At 44.6% G+C, this 17,797-nt stretch overlaps 1 protein-coding gene across 1 annotated transcript in view; it reads left to right on the top strand.

Annotated features, from left to right (window-relative positions):
• The window catches only part of SLC9A6 (solute carrier family 9 member A6), a 44,023-nt gene extending 26,783 nt beyond the window's left edge, over positions 1-17,240 (top strand). Inside the window, exons 12-16 of the mRNA XM_028714199.2 lie at positions 4,125-4,278; positions 6,534-6,564; positions 7,731-7,810; positions 10,052-10,157; positions 12,225-17,240. Coding sequence (XP_028570032.1) covers positions 4,125-4,278; positions 6,534-6,564; positions 7,731-7,810; positions 10,052-10,157; positions 12,225-12,497 — 644 coding nt within the window. The 3' untranslated portion in view covers positions 12,498-17,240. The remainder of the gene's footprint in view (positions 1-4,124; positions 4,279-6,533; positions 6,565-7,730; positions 7,811-10,051; positions 10,158-12,224) is intronic.
• The last annotated feature ends 557 nt before the right edge of the window (positions 17,241-17,797 follow it).

Below are 17,797 nucleotides of genomic sequence, written 5' to 3'. Positions count from 1 at the left end.
TGGTGCATGCTCTAGCTATCTCCCACTTGGACTACTGCAATGCGCTCTACGTGGGGCTATCTTTGAAGGTGACCGGGAAACTACAACTAATCCAGAATGCCGCAGCTAGACTGGTGACTGGGAGCGGCCACCGAGACCACATAACACCAGTCTTGAAAGACCTACATTGGCTCCCAGTACGTTTCCGAGCACAATTCAAAGTGTTGGTGCTGACCTTTAAAGCCCTAAACGGCCTCGGTCCTGTATACCTGAAGGAGCGTCTCCACCCCCATCGTTCAGCCCAGACACTGAGGTCCAGCGCCGAGGGCCTTCTGGCGGTTCCCTCATTGCAATAAGCAAAGCTACAGGGAACCAGGCAGAGGGCCTTCTCGGTAGTGGCGCCCGCCCTGTGGAACACCCTCCCACCAGATGTCAAAGAGATAAACAACTACCTGACATTCAGAAGACATCTTAAGGCAGCCCTGTTCAGGGAAGTTTTCAATGTGTGACAGCTTAGTGTATTTTTGGTCTTTGTGGAAGCTGCCCAGAGTGGCTGGGGAAACCCAGCCAGATGGGCGGGGTACAAATAATAAATTATTATTATTATTATTATTATTATTATTATTATTATTATTATTACCACCACTACTACATAATGAAGGCCTGCTGGAACAAGTGAGCTTTTAATTGCTGACTGAATGCAGACCAAGTGAGAGAGAGCCAGATCTCGACAGAGAGGGCGTTTCATAGCAAAGGTGGTGTGCCACTGAGAAGGCCCTGTTGTCTATAGTAGCCCTGCTGGGCTATGCTCAACGAGGGAACCTTCAGCAGGGCCTTTCTTGCAGGTGTCAAAACCTGGCTTGGGTAGTGCTGCAGAAGGCACTCCTTCAAACACTTGGGTCCTAAGCTGTTTGGACTTGGTTTGTTGGTACCTATACTTTGAACTGGGCCTGGTTGCTCTCCTGCAATGATTTCAAATTCAGTGTAAAATGATCTCATCTCACTGCAAGAGAGCAGCATTATGCGCTAGCTGCAAATACTGGATCATCTTCAAGGGAAGCCAAACACTACAACGGTCTAACTCAGAGGTTGTTCCTAGAATGGCCATAGCTGGAGAAACAGCTGTAGCTCCGCATAGGTTGCATCCTTGTCACATGGGCCTGCAATAATAATATATAATAATAATTTATTATTTATACCCTGCCCATCTGGCTGGGTTTCCCCAGCCACTCTGGGCGGCTCCCAATTGAATATTAAAAACACAATACAGCAAGAAACATGAAAAACTTCCCTAAACAGGGCTGCCTTCAGATGTCTTTTGAAAGTAGGATAGTTGCTTATCAACATCTGGTGGGAGGGCGTTCCACAAGGCAGGCACCACCACCGAGAAGGCCCCCTGCCTGGTTCCCTGTAACCTCGCTTCTTGCAGGAGAGGGACCCTGGCGTGGAGACGCTCCTTCAGGTCTACTGGGCCAAGGCCGTTGAGGGCTTTCAAGGTCAGCACCAACACTTTGAATTGTACTCAGACATGCAATGGCAGCTTGGAATCTAGGAAGTCCCCCCCCCCCGACTCCAGGCATCTCCCTTCTAGAAGATTGCCAAAACAAGCTGTCTTACCTAATTTTTGGACCTGAGAAGCACCAGCCAACAGATAATGCACCTTTTTAAAATTAATAATTTTTATTAAATTTTCAAATTGTACATTTCAAATTAAACATCTTTTATTACACCATACATTCACTGACTTCCTCCCCTCCCCTTCCAGGATTCATTTATCTTATCCAACATTCCTACATATTCTAATATATCTATCTAATTTAATTTTCCTATCTTACATCAGTTCGGAATATGTTATATTGTTGAGTTACTTTAATACTGCCAGCGTTTTTAACGGTGCACAATTATTTTCATTATGCTCAACAAAAAGATACCACTCCTTTTTAAATACCTGTTCTTCTTGTTCTCTTATTCTACTTGTTAGACCTGCTAATTCTGCATATTCTGTCATCTTCATTTGCCAATTCTCTTTCTTTTGTGTCAATCAAAATTTTGTGTTTAATTCGTGGCTCCCCCACCCCGACAAATTTAGAAATACGCCTTTTCCATTCCTTGAGGCAACTTGGTTTGTCAATAATCGGTTGAAATAAAAGCAGCATTTTGGGGAGCACATTCATTTTGATAGCTGAAATTCTCCCTAGTAGGGAAAGTTTAATCCTTCCCCAAATTTCTACTCTTTTTAAATCTCTTTCCATAGTTTAATGTAGTTATCTTGAAATAAGTCAAGATTCCTCACCGTCGACCAGACACCTAGATATTTTCAGGCCACTCTCCATTTCCACAGGCAAAGCATCTTATCTGGGTCCAGCTTCAGTTTTATTAGCCATCCTCCATCCCTGCTTTCAGGCACCCAAACAGTAATTGTACAGCTGTTCCTGATGCAGATGAAACGGAGAGAGAGGATTTTGCCCTGTCCCCTATATTTATATTTATCTTTGTATTTATCTGTATTTATCTTTGTACTTGCTGTGTTTTTGAAAGTGCAAAAATACGACACTTGATCTTAGCCAAAAGGCCGAGAATCGATGAAAGTGCAAAAATACGAGCTCCTGCCATTTGATTGGTGTCCCTGCACTTAACATGAAGGTGGCATCATTCCAGTGGCAGAGGCTTAAAAGATGATCTAAGCGTCTCTTAAGGATTGGCCTTAAGGCAGGGTGGAATATGATGCATGAAGGAGAAGGTGTTAATTAAGAGTCCTAGCATGGACCAGGATCCAGGCCCTTGTGCAACTTGCTCTGGACGTCTTTCTCTCATGCCTCTGCAGAAGTACAGCGTAATCTCTTCACACACAGGTTACTTGTGCAAATACAACTGCACACACTTTGCTCTTGCAGGAGCAGCCTTCCCACCTTAGGGGAGGATGGCAGGCAGGCAGGCAGAGCGAGAAGAAACCCCACCTGTCTGCTGCTTCTACCTGCCTCTCTCCCTGTCTGCCTCTGCTCCCTCCCGCATCTGAGGAAGTTGTGGTTTCTTCTTTCTCTGGCAGTGGTGGCACAGGGAGGTCCTCCATGCAGGCTTTCCAAGCAGCCTTTGGCTTTGAGCAATGTGGTGTATGGGCACTACCTCTGGAAGAGAGCCCTCGCCAATAATAATAATAATTATTTATTTCTTCCCCAGGCACTCTGGGCAGCTCCCAACAAAATATTAAAATACAGTAGTCCATCAAACTTTAAAAGCTTCCCTAAACAGGGCTTCCTTCAGATGTCTTCTAAATGTCAGATAGTTGTTTATTTCCTTGACATCTGCTGGGAGGGCGTTCCACAGGGCGGGCGGCACCACCAAGAAAGCCCTCAGCCTGGATCCCTGTAACCTCGCTTCTCGCAGGGAGGGAACAGCCAGAAGGCCCTTGGGAAAGGAACCCCAGCATCTGAGATGGAGACGCTCCTTCAGGTCTACTGGGCCAAGGCTGTTTAGGGCTATCAAGGTCAGCACCAACACTTTGAATTGTGCCTGGAAACATCCTGAGAGCCAATGTAGGTCTTTGAAGACCAGTATTATGTGGTCTCAGCGGTCCCAGTCACCAGTATGGCTGCCATATTCTGGATTAGTTGTAGTTTCTGGGTCACCTTCAAAGGGAGCCCCACGCAGAGCACATGGCAGTAGTCTAAGCGGGAGATAACCAGAGCATGCACCAGTCTGACCAGACAGTCGGCGGGCAGGGAGGGTCTCCACCTGTGTACCAGCTGAAGCTGGGAGACAGCTGCCCTGTGATCATACTGTAGATTCTGGTCCACAAAAGCTTATGCCGTAATAACTGTGTTCATCTCGAAGTCACTACAAGATTCATTTTTGCTGGAAGTTGCAGCTTGGAACAGTAGCACTCCACTCCTGCAACACCACGTGAAATGGAAGAGAGTTTCTGAGAGAAGTGGGTTGGGGTTTGCACTCGAAAGGTGAAAAGTAGAAAAGCTTGTTTGTGTGTGTGTGTGCGTGTGTGTGCGTGTGTGTGTGTGTGTGCGTGCGCGCGCACACACACACGCATACACTCACGTGTGCCCACACGTTCTTGCTTGTACATACTGCATTCAGACTCTGGGACAGAAATGGAATAGGCCACACAAGGTTTGATGAGCCTTTCTTCCCAGGCCTCCGTGGAGCCATGGCTTTTGCACTGGCCATTCGGGACACAGCCACCTATGCGCGGCAGATGATGTTCAGTACAACTCTTCTCATCGTCTTCTTTACCGTCTGGGTGTTTGGAGGTGGCACCACTCCTATGCTGTCGTGCCTTCATATCAGGTGAGTGTCGGTTCGAGTCTTGTGCTGTTGCCTTAGCTAAGGAATCTTGCTGTGATCTGTACAATGTATCGTGTATGGTGGGGATGTGATAAAATCAAAAAGTTCTGGAGTAATATTTATGAAGAATTAAAAAATATGTGTAAAATAACATTTGAGAAAAGGCCAAAGTTCCTTCTAGGTATAGTGACAAAAGACATCCCCAATGATAAGAAAAAAATATTCCTATACACGACGGCTGCCACTAGGGTTTTACTGGCAAAAAACCTGAAGGGAGATATAGTCCCATCAGTAGCAGATTGGCAAATTAAATTTTCTGAATTTATTGAATTGGGCAAAATGATGGCAGCAATCAGATTACAATTTAATCAAAAACTAAGGAAAGAATGGGAATGTGTAGAGGAGTATAAGGCAAAACATTGTTCCAAAAGAAACTTACTGATATGCTTAGACTGATGTTCGCAAAGTTAGGATAACAGTTGGAAAAGATTCTACGGGTTTTTATATAAAGCATATTGCTTTAACACAATATTAAAATAATATTAAATTAACTAAATAATGCTCAGCATGGGGGGAGGGAAGTCACAGGGATATAAAGGGGGGAAACATACAGTGATGCATGGACTCTCGGGTTACGGCAGGAATCCATTCCAGAGGCCCCGCCACAACCTGAAAATGACGCACATCAAAGCGCTGCATCTGCGCATGCACGATTTAGCGCTTCTGCGCATGCACAAGTGGCGAACCCAGAAGTAACCCGTTCCAGTACTTCCGGGTTTGCTGCGGATGTTTGCTGAAGCGGATGCAAGCGGAGGCAGACGCAGAATGAGGTTTGACTGTATATGTATGTAAGAAACAGAATGTAAGAAACGTTAAGAGATGTTCTTTTTGTTGAATGTAATACTGCAAGAAATAAATTAAAAAAGGGGAAAGGGGAAAAAAGGAAACCTGCTGTGCAGCTTGTCATCCAGGTGGTTCAATTATCACAGGCTTGAGCAGGTAAATGCCCACTCTCCCCCGCTCACTTTCCCTACCTCCCACCCATCAAACCTCTACTGCCCTCAGATTTCTATGGGTCCCTGAGGCCTCTAAGCATGAGTTCTTATGTTGCTTTTCAATTATTTCATTTACAGCTTTTTCCTTCCCTTTTGGGGGGGGATACCTGGTGAGATCTCATGTGTGGAGAAACCCTTACCTTGTCTGTAGGTGGCCCCATTTTGCTGCCCAAGCGCTGGGTGCTCACATTTCGTTTTGGAAGAAGTAATAAATGCCACAATTCATTAATAAGTGGCATAACAAATAGTTGCAGTTTATTAAAATGGTGCTGAGATTCCAGATGAATAACTTTTTTCACACTTGTAACAGTGTTTATAGCCAGGTGGGTCACATAGAACAAGAAATCTAGACTAGAACGAGAAATCTAGAACAGATAAAATGGTTCTTACTGAATGGACCACATAATTATTAGCCTTTATTTTCAAATCCTATCAGAGACTTTTCATCTCAGTAAACATAGTTCAGGTGCACATGTTTGTCCTTGAGAAGCAACTGTGCCTCTACAGCCTGTAATCATTTGTGGGGGTGAAAACCAGGAAGCCAACGAAGGAAGAGAAACCCTTTGCTCCACATTTCCCCACTTCATAACAATGGAATCTGAGGGTTCGTCTTTCTGAAGTGAGAAAGAGTGTTAAGCAGGAACTGAATGATGGGGAAAGTGTGCTTGTGAAATGTCTCCTCTTGGTCGCTGGGGGTCTCCTTGGTCACATGACTTAATGAGAAGGATAAAATCAGTGGCCAGATACAGTTGGATTAGCTTAAAAATCCAAGACTGCAGGGCTTGACGTACATGGCCTAGCAGGGAGCAAGTCCTGTTGAACTTAGTGGGGCTTCATTTACTAAGTTATTCTTTGCCTCCCTCCTGCAAAACATTAGGGTGGTCCACAGCAACATGAAAACCTTTAAAAGGACTCTGGAGCAGGCAGGTGTAATTTGTTATGGACATTTCATAATTTATTTTATTTTTTTAAAACAGTAGTTTGATTTTTGTGTAAGGAAAAAAAGGTTCTTTCTTTCTTTCTTTCTTTCTTTCTTTCTTTCTTTCTTTCTTTCTTTCTTTCTTTCTACCACGCACCCTTCCTGCCAAGGGCAAGTGCTGTGGGCTTGTGTTTTTAGCTTTTAAGCCCCACATCTGGGCAGTGAGAGGCCTTGTAGATGAAGCCCACAGGAGAACTTGAGTAATTCTTTCCTCTTCTCTGCAGGGTTGGTGTGGATGCAGATCAGGAGAACGTGGTAGGTGGCTGTGCTCTTTTTCTCTGCCTCTAACACAGGGGTGTCCGTGGTGGATATCCTCACATTTGTTGTGGTGGCATGTTGGTTAATTTCCTCACGTAAACAGTTTTTTATTTCTGTATGCAAAACGGTTTACCGTTCTGTTTCTGCAGCAGCCTTGCAGAGTAGTGACTGCCTTCAAGGCACCTTGAAGCTGAGTAGATACTTGAACTCTGTTGCAAGCGTATCTTCTGAAATAACACACCAGGGGAATAATTATGGGCAGAGAAAACCAGTCCCAAGCAGATGGGGAGGGTCTGTTGGTTCTCCCATGCAGTTTACAAGCACCGGCATGCAAACCCAAGACTAGAGACTAGCTGTGCAGAATTTGAGCCAGAAGCTTCTGGGAAGGATTGGTGCCGTTTCGGGACCAAGGGCCAACATGAAGAAGAGGAAGAGCAAAGCCAACTCTCCCTGCCTTTCCTTGCCTGCCACAGTCACATGAAAGAGTATGTGAAAGCAGCTTTTGAAACTCCCACTGTTCCAGGTGCATTTTGTGACAGGGAATTTCATTAGCGCGAGCAGTTTCTGAGCTTTCACCTGAGATTTCAGATTAAAAGTGCAGAATGGAAGGAAAGGAGGATCTTTTTCTGCCTCCCCACTTCCAGCTACTCTCTGAAAAATAGAGAAGAGTCTGCCTTAAGAACATTAGGAGGGTGGGCAGGGGAAGGACTGTACCATGTGAAAAATGAACATAAGATTTTAGGTGCAGTTCATTCATTTTCAGCTTTGTATTCTTGTTATAAAAAAGCATGCCTAGACACTCAGTTGCAGCGCCCATAACCTAGGTTTAAGGTGCCATTTAGCTCCTAGCTTTCATATCTCAGTTTCTAACACTGCATGAAAGCATCACTTCAGTGCCTCGACTTGCTGGAACCCAGGACATGTCAATCTGCCAGAAATTAGGACAGAATTCAGCATGGCCTTCCAGTGAAAGAGGGGATGGCAGGAAAAGTGAAGCTTCTGTTTGTGGTTCACGTCACTGAAAAGGCTTGCAAGCCTCTGACACCAATGCTTTGCCAGGCTATCACGGGCAGAAGAGTTTCTTTTCCCAGCCAAATGCCTTGTTTGGAGTGTGATTCTTGTCAACCAAAGTACTGTAACTGTGCCTCATTGATTTGTTTCAGGGAGTGCCGGAAAATGAAAGGAGAAGTACCAAAGCAGAGAGCGCTTGGTTATTCCGGCTGTGGTACAACTTCGACCATAAGTATCCTTAAGAGAAACAAAAACCGGTTCTCCTTGTTTCTCCTCCTCCTCTTACGTCTTGGCCTTTGTACTAGGAGGCCAATATCTGCCTCTGTCCATGATGGGGGAAGAGAGCTTCTCCTCTCTGAGAAGTCTCTTCTGCTCAGCTGTGGATCCTCGTCTTTCATACAGCCAATTGCCTGGCAGTCAAGAGCCAGAGTGATAAATCTGTCATATTTTCAGTTACTTAAAGAGTCAGCCAGCTATTTTAGCCTCTGGAGGTGTGGATGTTTTCCAAAGGTATAGTTTGTCACACAGGCTGCCCCCTAGAACTGTGGTTCCCAATTTGCTAGGTACTGCAGACCCGCGGTTTTTCAAAAGCCAAGCCATGGACCCCGTGCTTTTGAAAATGCTGGTCTCTCTGTAGCAGTTTTTGTTACGTGAATGGAGCCACCATACCTTCCAGCTTATCCTAGTGCCAAACCATCCATGCCAGACTAGTCACATGACCTGCTCGAGAGCATGGTGCCCCCAAAACATGCACTTTTGGGCCCTGCAATCTCAAGCTCACAGGAGAGCACGGCCCCCCCAACAAAGGATGTCCTTGATAGTTGACAGATATGTGCCATGGACCCCAGTGGCTCTAGTATAAAACTGATACCACTCAGCAGCGAATGTTTCTAGGTTGTGGAACAAAAACAACCTATTACTGAAGTGCCCCCAACAGGAGCAGAGAGCCCCCCCCCTTTCTTGGGACATTGGAAAACCAGTTTTCAGAAAGTGAAACTGGATGAAACTTTTTACCACCACTTAGTGAACAATTAGGTAGGACTACTAAAGGCCTGATAAAATTACTTTGCTCTGATCCTGGGTAGCCAGTTAGCCAGTCGTTGCCCATCAGAACCACTTGCTTGTGTGTTGCTTTTTGAAGAAGTTGGCCTGGAAAGTAAGACCTAAGTGCCATCTGTGGGCATGAGCTGAACACAAAATAAGGGCAACTCTGGAACGCATTCCTACTTAAAACTCACCTGGCTCCCTCTCTGTGTCTTCCCTGTTGGAAAAACACAAGGCATTTTTACACAGGGCTTTTTATGTACAATACCACATTCATTTGCCACCACTTATCATATATCATATTTTTGAGCCTCGCTGTTAACCTTTTTTTTTTTTACTTTCATTTGCATTATATTTTACTACTTTTTAAAAACAATCATTTTAAAATGATTTTACTGTATATTTTCATGATTATGTTGTATGCATCTCTTGTGTGAATGCATGCAGTGGGATTTAATAGGTTTTTGTTAATAACCTTGGCTTCAGCGAAGGTCCTGTGTGAGTGCCTGGAGACGGTTGGGGGATGGATGGCGGCTTACAGATTGAGGTTGAATCCTGACAAGACTAAGTCCTGTTGTGGGTGGGCAGGCACGCGGGTGTGGTAGACTCCCTGCACCTGAATCAGGCAGCTGTGCCCCTGAAGAACCAGCTGCGCAGCCTGGAGGTCATTTTGGACCCATGGAGGCCCATTCTGGTCCATTCTGTGTCCAGGGCAGCTCCATCTGGGACGCAGGATGAGACCCTCCCTGCCCGCAGACTGTCTGGCCAGAGTGGTGCATGCTCTGGTTATCCCTCGCTTGGACTACTGCAATGCACTCTATGTGGGGCTACCTTTGAAGGTGACCCAGAAACTACAACTAATCCAGAATGCGGCAGCCAGACTGGTGACTGGGAGTGGCCGCCAAGACCACATAACACCGGTCCTGAGAGATCTTCATTGGCTCCCAGTACGTTTCCGAGCACAATTCAAAGTGTTGGTGCTGACCTCTAAAGCCCTAAACAGCCTCGGTCCAGTATATCTGAAGGAGCGTCTCCACCCCCATCCTTCAGCCCAGACACTGAGTTCCAGCTCCGAGGGCCTTCTGGCGGTTCCCTCGCTGTTAGAAGCCAAGTTATACAGGGAACCAGGCAGAGGGCCTTCTCGGTGGTGGTGCTTGCCCTGTGGAACACCCTCCCACCAGATGTCCAAGAAATAAACAACTATCAGAAATTTAGAAGACATCTGAAGGAAGCCCTGTTTAGGGAAGCTTTTAATCTGTTTTTAATCTTTTGTTGGAAGCCACCCAGAGTGGCTGGGGAAACCCAGCCAGATGGGCAGGATATAAATAATAAATTGTTGTTGTTGTTGTTGTTGTTGTTGTTGCTATATAAAAAACCCATGAAGTGCTCTCATTGAAGTGTTTTGTGCCTTAATAACGCCCCCCTTCAGTTACCTGAAGCCCCTCCTGACGCACAGTGGTCCTCCTCTAACGACGACGCTCCCAAGCTGCTGCGGCCCCATTGCCAGGTGCCTGACCAGCCCTCAGGCTTATGAGGTACGTGCAGAACCTCCCAGAATGACCATGGAATGCTTTCTGTGTATGTTGTGTTTCTGCAGCTGCTGAGGTTTGGCTGTGCAAAACAGTTACTGTATTCTTGGAACAGCTTTTTCCACCAAGTGCTGTGATTGCTTTTCAGTTTCCAAATCAGACTGGCTTCTGTCTTTATCTATTTATCATATGCCACTTTCTTGCTCAAAATCGTGCTCAGAGCAGCTCCAAACAGCATCAGAAAAGTGCAATAAACATATATAGCAACATTTCAAGATAATCCAATGCTAACATAATGCAGCAGAAAGCCACATACCATACTTTTCCATGTATAAGACTATGGTTTTTTATTCAAAAATCTTGTTCAAATTTTGGGGTCATCTTATACATGGGATTGGTTGCTGCCGCGAGTCGGAGATTGCTATTGGTGGCTGCGGAAAGGGCTGGTGTTGATTTGCTGTTGCTGCAGCAATTGGGCAGGCCAATTTACTGCTTTTGACAGCGAGGGGACAGAGGATAGTTTGCTTTGTTGATGCGTGTGAGCAGCACTGTCGGTCTGGCGGGTGAGTGATTTTTGTCATTCCAAAAAAAATCTGGGCCACCCCCCCCCAAAAAAGTTCAACAACTCTGGGCAATCCCCCCCCCCCCAGTTTCTTAATTTTTTGTCCCCCCAAATAGGGGGTGTCTTATACATGGGGGTTGTTATACATGGAAAAATACGGTAAATATTGCTTGGTCAGTCAAAGTCCATCCATACCTCCATCATGTTCCCAATAGACCACCCTTTATTGGCATTCCTAAGCATCTGATAGGGACGCGGGTGGCGCTGTGGGTAAAAGCCTCAGCGCCTAGGGCTTGCCGATCGCATGGTCGGCGGTTCAAATCCCCGTGGCGGGGTGTGCTCCCGCTGCTCGGTCCCAGCGCCTGCCAACCTAGCAGTTCGAAAGCACTCCCGGGTGCAAATAGATAAATAGGGACCGCTTACTGGCGGGAAGGTAAACGGCGTTTCCGTGTGCTGCGCTGGCTCGCCAGATGCAGCTTCGTCACGCTGGCCACGTGACCCGGAAGTGTCTCTGGACAGCACTGGCCCCCGGCCTCTTGAGTGAGATGGGCGCACAACCCTAGAGTCTGTCAAGACTGGCCCGTACGGGCAGGGGTACCTTTACCTTTACCTTTAAGCATCTGATACTTCTGAACTTGGCAGTTTGATTTTGGTAATGGCCTTTGGGATAATAATAATAAATTTTATTTATATCCCGCCCTCCCCAGCCGAAGCCGGGCTCAGGGCGGCTAACAACAATAAAACAGTACAAAAGTACAACATAAACAACATTCTAAAATCATTCATTATAAAAATTAATTAATTCAAGGCACTAGCAACCATTGGGCCAGAGCTCCGCGAAGATTGCCGAGGGAGGGAGTCAGGCTGTGCCCTGGCCAAAGGCCTGGTGGAACAGCTCTGTCTTGCAGGCCCTGTGGAAAGATGTCAAGTCCCGCAGGGCCCTGGTCTCTTGTGACAGAGTGTTCCACCAGATCGGAGCCACAGCCGAAAAAGCCCTGGCTCTAGTTGAGGCCAGCCTAACTTCTCTGTGGCCTGGGACCTTCAAGATGTTTTTATTTGAAGACCGTAAGTTTCTCTGTGGGGCATACCAGGAGAGGCGGTCCCGTAGGTAGGGAGACCTGTTTGCCTCTGTAAAATTGTTAAATACTATGGGAGTCAAAGAAGATAAATTCTGTGGTGTTTTATGAATGCAGATGGACTTAATTTTTAAGCAATATTCTTGTGGAGCAGGTATTTAGCCCCATTTTACAGGTATAAGTGAGGCAGGGGAGAAATGATGACTACTCCAGTGGGATTAGGACCCAATTGTCCTGGATCTGAATCTCGTGGAACATGCCTAGGTTGTGAAACCTTCATATCCTGCTTGGAACATGGGTACCTTGTAGAAAATTGCAGTCATAAAATAAAAACTTTGCGATTTTATTATGCCAGTCAGACATATTGGGCAGCAGGAATAGATATTAATTCAGCATATTAGCTGCTTGGTAAAATAGCTCTTTTCTTTTACTCAGAATCAAGAGCAGCTGAAAGACGATGACTCAGACCTTATTTTGAATGACGGAGACATCAGTTTGACCTACGGGGATTCCACCGTGAACACAGATTCTTTGACCTCTGGCGCATCTCGAAGGGCGGCGGGAAACGGTTCCGAGGACACCCTGGACCAGGAGCTTGGGTTTGGGGACCACGAACTTGTCATAAGGGGCACACGCCTTGTTCTCCCCATGGATGATTCAGAGCCACCCTCAAATGTAGTAGACAATGCCAGACATGGGCCGGCATGAGATCTGCTGGTAACAAGGTGATCAGTAAAAAAACCCCACATACGATCATGAAGAAAAATGTACTACCTACAACAAAAAAACTACTGCATGTCTCAGAATGTCTAAGCTGTATAAATATTACTTATTTATATGGTGTTAGGAGAATATAACTACCCATATGAGACAACTTGTGAAGAGCGACTCTTAATTTTCATAAGTGAAACTCATGTGTAGCAGTGGAACTGTTTTAGAACAAATATCTGTTATGAAGGGGGAAGGGGGGGACTGCTGCCAATATCTTCCCTCCCAACTTGTGTCAAATAGTCTGCTTTTCTTTTGCAATTTCCCATCACTTACCTGAGAGTAGGAAGGAGGTAGTGGTGGTGGTGGCATCTTGGGTTGCGTTTTGCCACGTCCATCTCAGGTGGTGAGCAGGTGGTTTTGGTTGCCTTCCTTTAGTGGATGGCAGCTCTGGAGACTTGAAATTTCCTCTCTGTAGCACTGCTATAGGATTTGTTAGAACAGACCTTGATATTATGATGGCCTGCATGCTAAACCTGCCACCAGCCGATAAGAAGCTGTGATGGTGATAGAGTGCTTGGATGAAACGGTCAAGGAGCAAATGGTCAGTGGCTTGTTGACAGGAGCCGCTTGCATCTGTCCTTCAGTTGCAGCAGGTGCTTCTCATAACAATGCTCCAGGTGATTCATAAAAGCAAGTTCTTTAAGATTTCTGCTTGGATTGAAGTTGGGTGTTTGTTTTCTTTTTGTGTTTACATTTCTCTCATGCCTTATTCCATGGGGCCAGGGCAGGTTCTGAGTTATGAAGCAGTCAAAGTGGGCAAAGTTTGGTTTTTCACATAGAGAATTAAGTAGTGTTTCTAGGTCAATTAACAGCCATACGAAGCCATTGCTGGGCTCCCTTTCTAAACTTGCAACTGAGTGGCTGTGCCTTTCAGCTATGTCAAAATTTTCTTCTTGCTGCATAGCTGCCAAGACCACCAGTTCCACACCATATCATGGAGTTCAGCTGTGTGAACAGGACATGCAGAGGTTTAAGACTCTTAGGTGTGGGTTTTCAAAAGTGGCAGTTTAGGTAGTACCGAAAGGGAGTTGTCTGTCCATCCATCCTGTATAGTTGCACTTTGGTTTGGTCACTTCTTCGCATGCTTATGTGACTATAAAAAAACTACAACCTTTGGTTTTTGTTCTTGTGTCTCTTTCATGTTAAATGAGAAATATATTTGTGAGCTGCCATAGATTATTTACATGTTTTTGTTTTGTTTTGTTTTGCCTAAGGAAGAGCACTGAACAACTCGCTGATATTGCACTTGGTGTATTCAGCCTCATCCTGCCATGATATTTTTTTATTAAGCCTTTTGATTTATTTTGTTTACTTGGTGCAGTGGGTGTTTTTGGGAAGCCATGATTTCTGAATGCCATGTTTTCTTCAGAGAAAACAGTTGCCATATAAAACCTTTCAATGTACAGCTCTTATTTCTGCCCCTTTTCTCAGAGCGCTATAGGGCTGTACAAACTTAACACTTTGCTCTGCTAACACAAAAGTGTGATGACCCTGAAAAAAGAAGAGAATCCGGTTTTGATTTGTTTGAACATCATTCCATTTAACAACAGTACAAAGAAGAGAGAGAGAGAGAAGCTGGAGAGAAGCAAAGCCACCCCCTAAAGGCAGTAGATTCCCTAACTCGGTTGCAGCAGGATGTTGGGAAAGGTGTGGGGAGTCAGGCCCCTATGTGGTGGGTGTGCCCCATAGCACAAGGTTTATGGAAGACAGGCAGCTGCAGCAGGAGAGGGAGAAGCAGCCTGGACTATCTCCTCCAGGAGGGAGAGAGTGGCACATGTTCACACCTGCAAGAGAGCTTGGCTTCTTAGGGGTGCCAGCCGGACTTCTTGTATTTATAAGAATTGGGGGCCTTTGACTTTCATCAGTGGGTGATGGTTCCCATCTTTTCCAGCACTAAGCAGGAAACACTTAAGTGCAAAAGTAGCAGGAGGTGGAGTTCTTGCAATACAGCCAAGAAACCAAGATAACTTCTCTCTCTTTCTTTTCAAACTGTTTTTTTATGTTCTCAGGTCTGAATGTCATGCCTTAAGTATGCTTCCATGCAGTTCCTTGTTATTTATGTCCTTTCTTTCTGGCTGCAGCCAGCCATAGAGGTTGTTCATGCAAGCCCTATTGAAATGAAGGGAAATTTTTCAAGAACAACCCCGATTCATGTTTTTCTTCTTCTCCTCCAGCTTGCACAAGAGAAGTAGGACCTCCACTGCACCTAAAAAATTAATAAATGCCGGTTTCCATTGTTATCATAGGAATTCGTTGTTGAGTACTGATACATCCTTCCCCCCCCTCCCCCCGCTATGCAGGAATTCCATGAAGTATGTGTGTGTATTTTTATATGATGTCTGTATCTTAAAAGTTTGATGTTAAAACAGTAATAGGGAAAATGTTCATGAGTTGAGATTTTTACATCACCTGCACATTAATGATTTCCTTTGTTTAAGGCTTTTCCAAACAAGAGTCAATGACCTCTATATCCCCCTCTTATTAAATATTTTGTAAACTGTAATATAGCCAGTAATCATATTGACAAAAATATCCCCGTCTGATACTGTGGAATGTTGTGAAACAAACTTCCTTGTCAAATCTTCTTCTAGTCCACAGGGTGTCGCTGCACTCCTCACCTGAACAGGGAGAGTGCCTGTGCCCCTTGGTGCCCCCTTGGACCTTGTTCTGATGAACTTTTTTTGTAGGTAATACCAGAGGGAAATAATTCTTAGGCTCACATTGGCCGCCTCCCTTTTCTGTCTTCCCATTGCAGAAAGTAGCCCATGTCACAGCGTTGCAATGCTGTGTCTGTGCCAGTCACCTCTCAATACAGGAGAGCCAGAGAGGGGCTACCAGTAGCAGATTCAGTGAGATCTTGATGCAGCTGAATCCAGTAAAGTGAAACACTAAAATGTTAAAAAGAAATAAATGCACACACTTCAGTGCCACGATAAATAAACCAGATTGGCAGGGTGTAAACAATACAATTGTTGTTGTTGTTGTTGATTGATATAGATGTTTAAATACAATAATAAATAAAATGATAGATCCAGATATGAGAGGCAACAAATGATGCATAAGATCAAATGCAGATCATCCAGACAGACTAGATTTACTGGGACAAATCATATGGAGAAATGTTTTGGATCACTGAGGAAGTCCCACATGGTTGGAACACATTTTGGTCTTGGCACAATTGTTTGTCACAAGAGTTGGTTGATCAGGCATCGATTGGATATATCAGTATATTTATTAATCCCTTTATTTTATTTGAATACATTTTATCTCTCGTGGTATTAAAGCTTGCATACTTCTTTCTAACATTTCTGGAGTAGCAAGTTTTATTCTTTTGATCTTACCCAGTTCACTGTTCTGTGTCTTGCTTTGGAGGTTAAGGCCCACGCACCCTCTTTGCAATATAGCGTCCCGTCATTCTTTACTGTCTCGCTGGGAAGAGAAGGATGAAGTGCATTCAGTAGCCAAAGTCTTCCTCCCTTTTGCAGAAAAGGGTAGAAAAATGTTCCCTCTTTGTTGTCAATAGCAGTCATGGAAAGTTCCCATAACCCTGTAAGGTGGGAGCAAAGTTGCAAGTTGTCATTTGTCGAAGTGGGCACTTGGGAAGAATATAGGTTCCCTGGCACAAGCGATGTATTCATGCTCAAAGTGGGGCACGAACAGCAGGCACAGATATTATCCCTGCCATGCTCCAGAGGAGACATATGGGGCTCTTTCAGGCTCACTTTCCAAAATGGTGGCAATTGAATGTACATAATTTATGGGTGAGAGGATCCGCTGCCAGCATCGCTTCTGTATCTTAGTTATGAATTAAGGGTTTGTAGTCATCCACATAAATTTTGTGGGTTGCTGTTCTGGCCAGGATCCCTGCCCTCGATTTCCCTTTGCCCAGACTGAGCATCTCTGCTAAAATGAAATGCCATTTTTAAAAAACAAACTCTCTCTTTATGTAGTAGTAAGCTCCCCATCTTTGTTTCATACATTTAGCTGCTTGGCATGTTTATGTCAACAGGCTGCTGTAAGTTCCAGATTTCTGTTGCTTATTAGATGAATATTCTGTTTTCGTCAGGGTGATTGTTTTGGTCCCAGATTTTATTGCATGTGAATAATAAAGAGAACCTTTTAACAGAACTGATTAAAGACATATACTTAAATTGCCCAAGGTTCACCCATGATTTGCCAGAAATAACTCCTAATATTTTGTATTGACTAATTTATTTGATGTTAATGTAGAACATTATTTGTGCTTAATATCTCCAGGGGGTCTTTGCACTCTTCCTCCATCCTTAATGACCTCGAATACAGCTGTGGGAACTTATTACCTCCCAGGTCCAGGTATGGACCCTGATAGGCCGTGTCTGGTGACACAGGAGCATAATCCTTGATAAAAGGATTAAGAAACCCCTTCCTTTGGAGCTGTCTTTTCTCTGAACAGAATGGACACATTTTTCTGCATCAGATGACACTGTATGTCAAGTTCTGGTTTATTCTACTTACTATTGGAATTGTCTGTTGGAATTTCATGGTACTGTTAACTGCTATAGTTGTGGTGTTCTTGTAATTATATTCTGAAGCATAATTGCACCTTTTTTGGTTTATGATAACTAAATCTTTGATTGTTCCCTGCACTGTGAAAGGAAAAAAGAATCATGGGCCTATAAAAAATAAGTTTGTTTCTTTGGATTTTGTGTCTCTTTGTGTTCCTTGTAACAACTTATAATTCCATGCTTATTTTGCATATTTGGTGATTTAAAATCTTTGCTAGGGTTTTATCACGAAAGAGTACTTATCCCAAACCTGGATCTTGCTATCTATGGAATTCTTCCTTTTATTATACGTAGCATTTTATCTTTTAACCAAAATACAAAAAAACAAGAAGTATTCACCCTGACTGATCCTAGCACCTTGTCCACATCCTTGAGCCTTACGAACCGTAACTCATCCAACACAGCAGGGCTAGACACCTTGAGATCCATCTGCTGTAACAGCAGTCAAGGTCCCAGTGGGTGCAAGCAATTTTATCCTCAAAGAGCTTTGCAGACAAGTCACAGTGCGGTACTGTGGGCCCCACCACCTCCTTTGGGCCAGGCTAAAAGGTTCTGCACCATCTGGAAAAGCTCTTCTGGGTGGCCCAATTGGGATGCAGCAAAGTAGGCCTTCTTGATGATAAGCCTGCATCAGTGCTCAACTGCATTCAACTGGAGTTTTTCTCCACTTGCATGGAAGCCTTGGGTGGGTAG

Source organism: Podarcis muralis, chromosome Z, assembly GCF_964188315.1.
Source record: "Podarcis muralis chromosome Z, rPodMur119.hap1.1, whole genome shotgun sequence".
Taxonomy (NCBI): Eukaryota; Metazoa; Chordata; class Lepidosauria; order Squamata; family Lacertidae; genus Podarcis; species Podarcis muralis.
The sequence above is the reverse complement of the archived record's forward strand: the minus strand, read 5'-3'. Positions and strand labels throughout refer to the sequence as shown.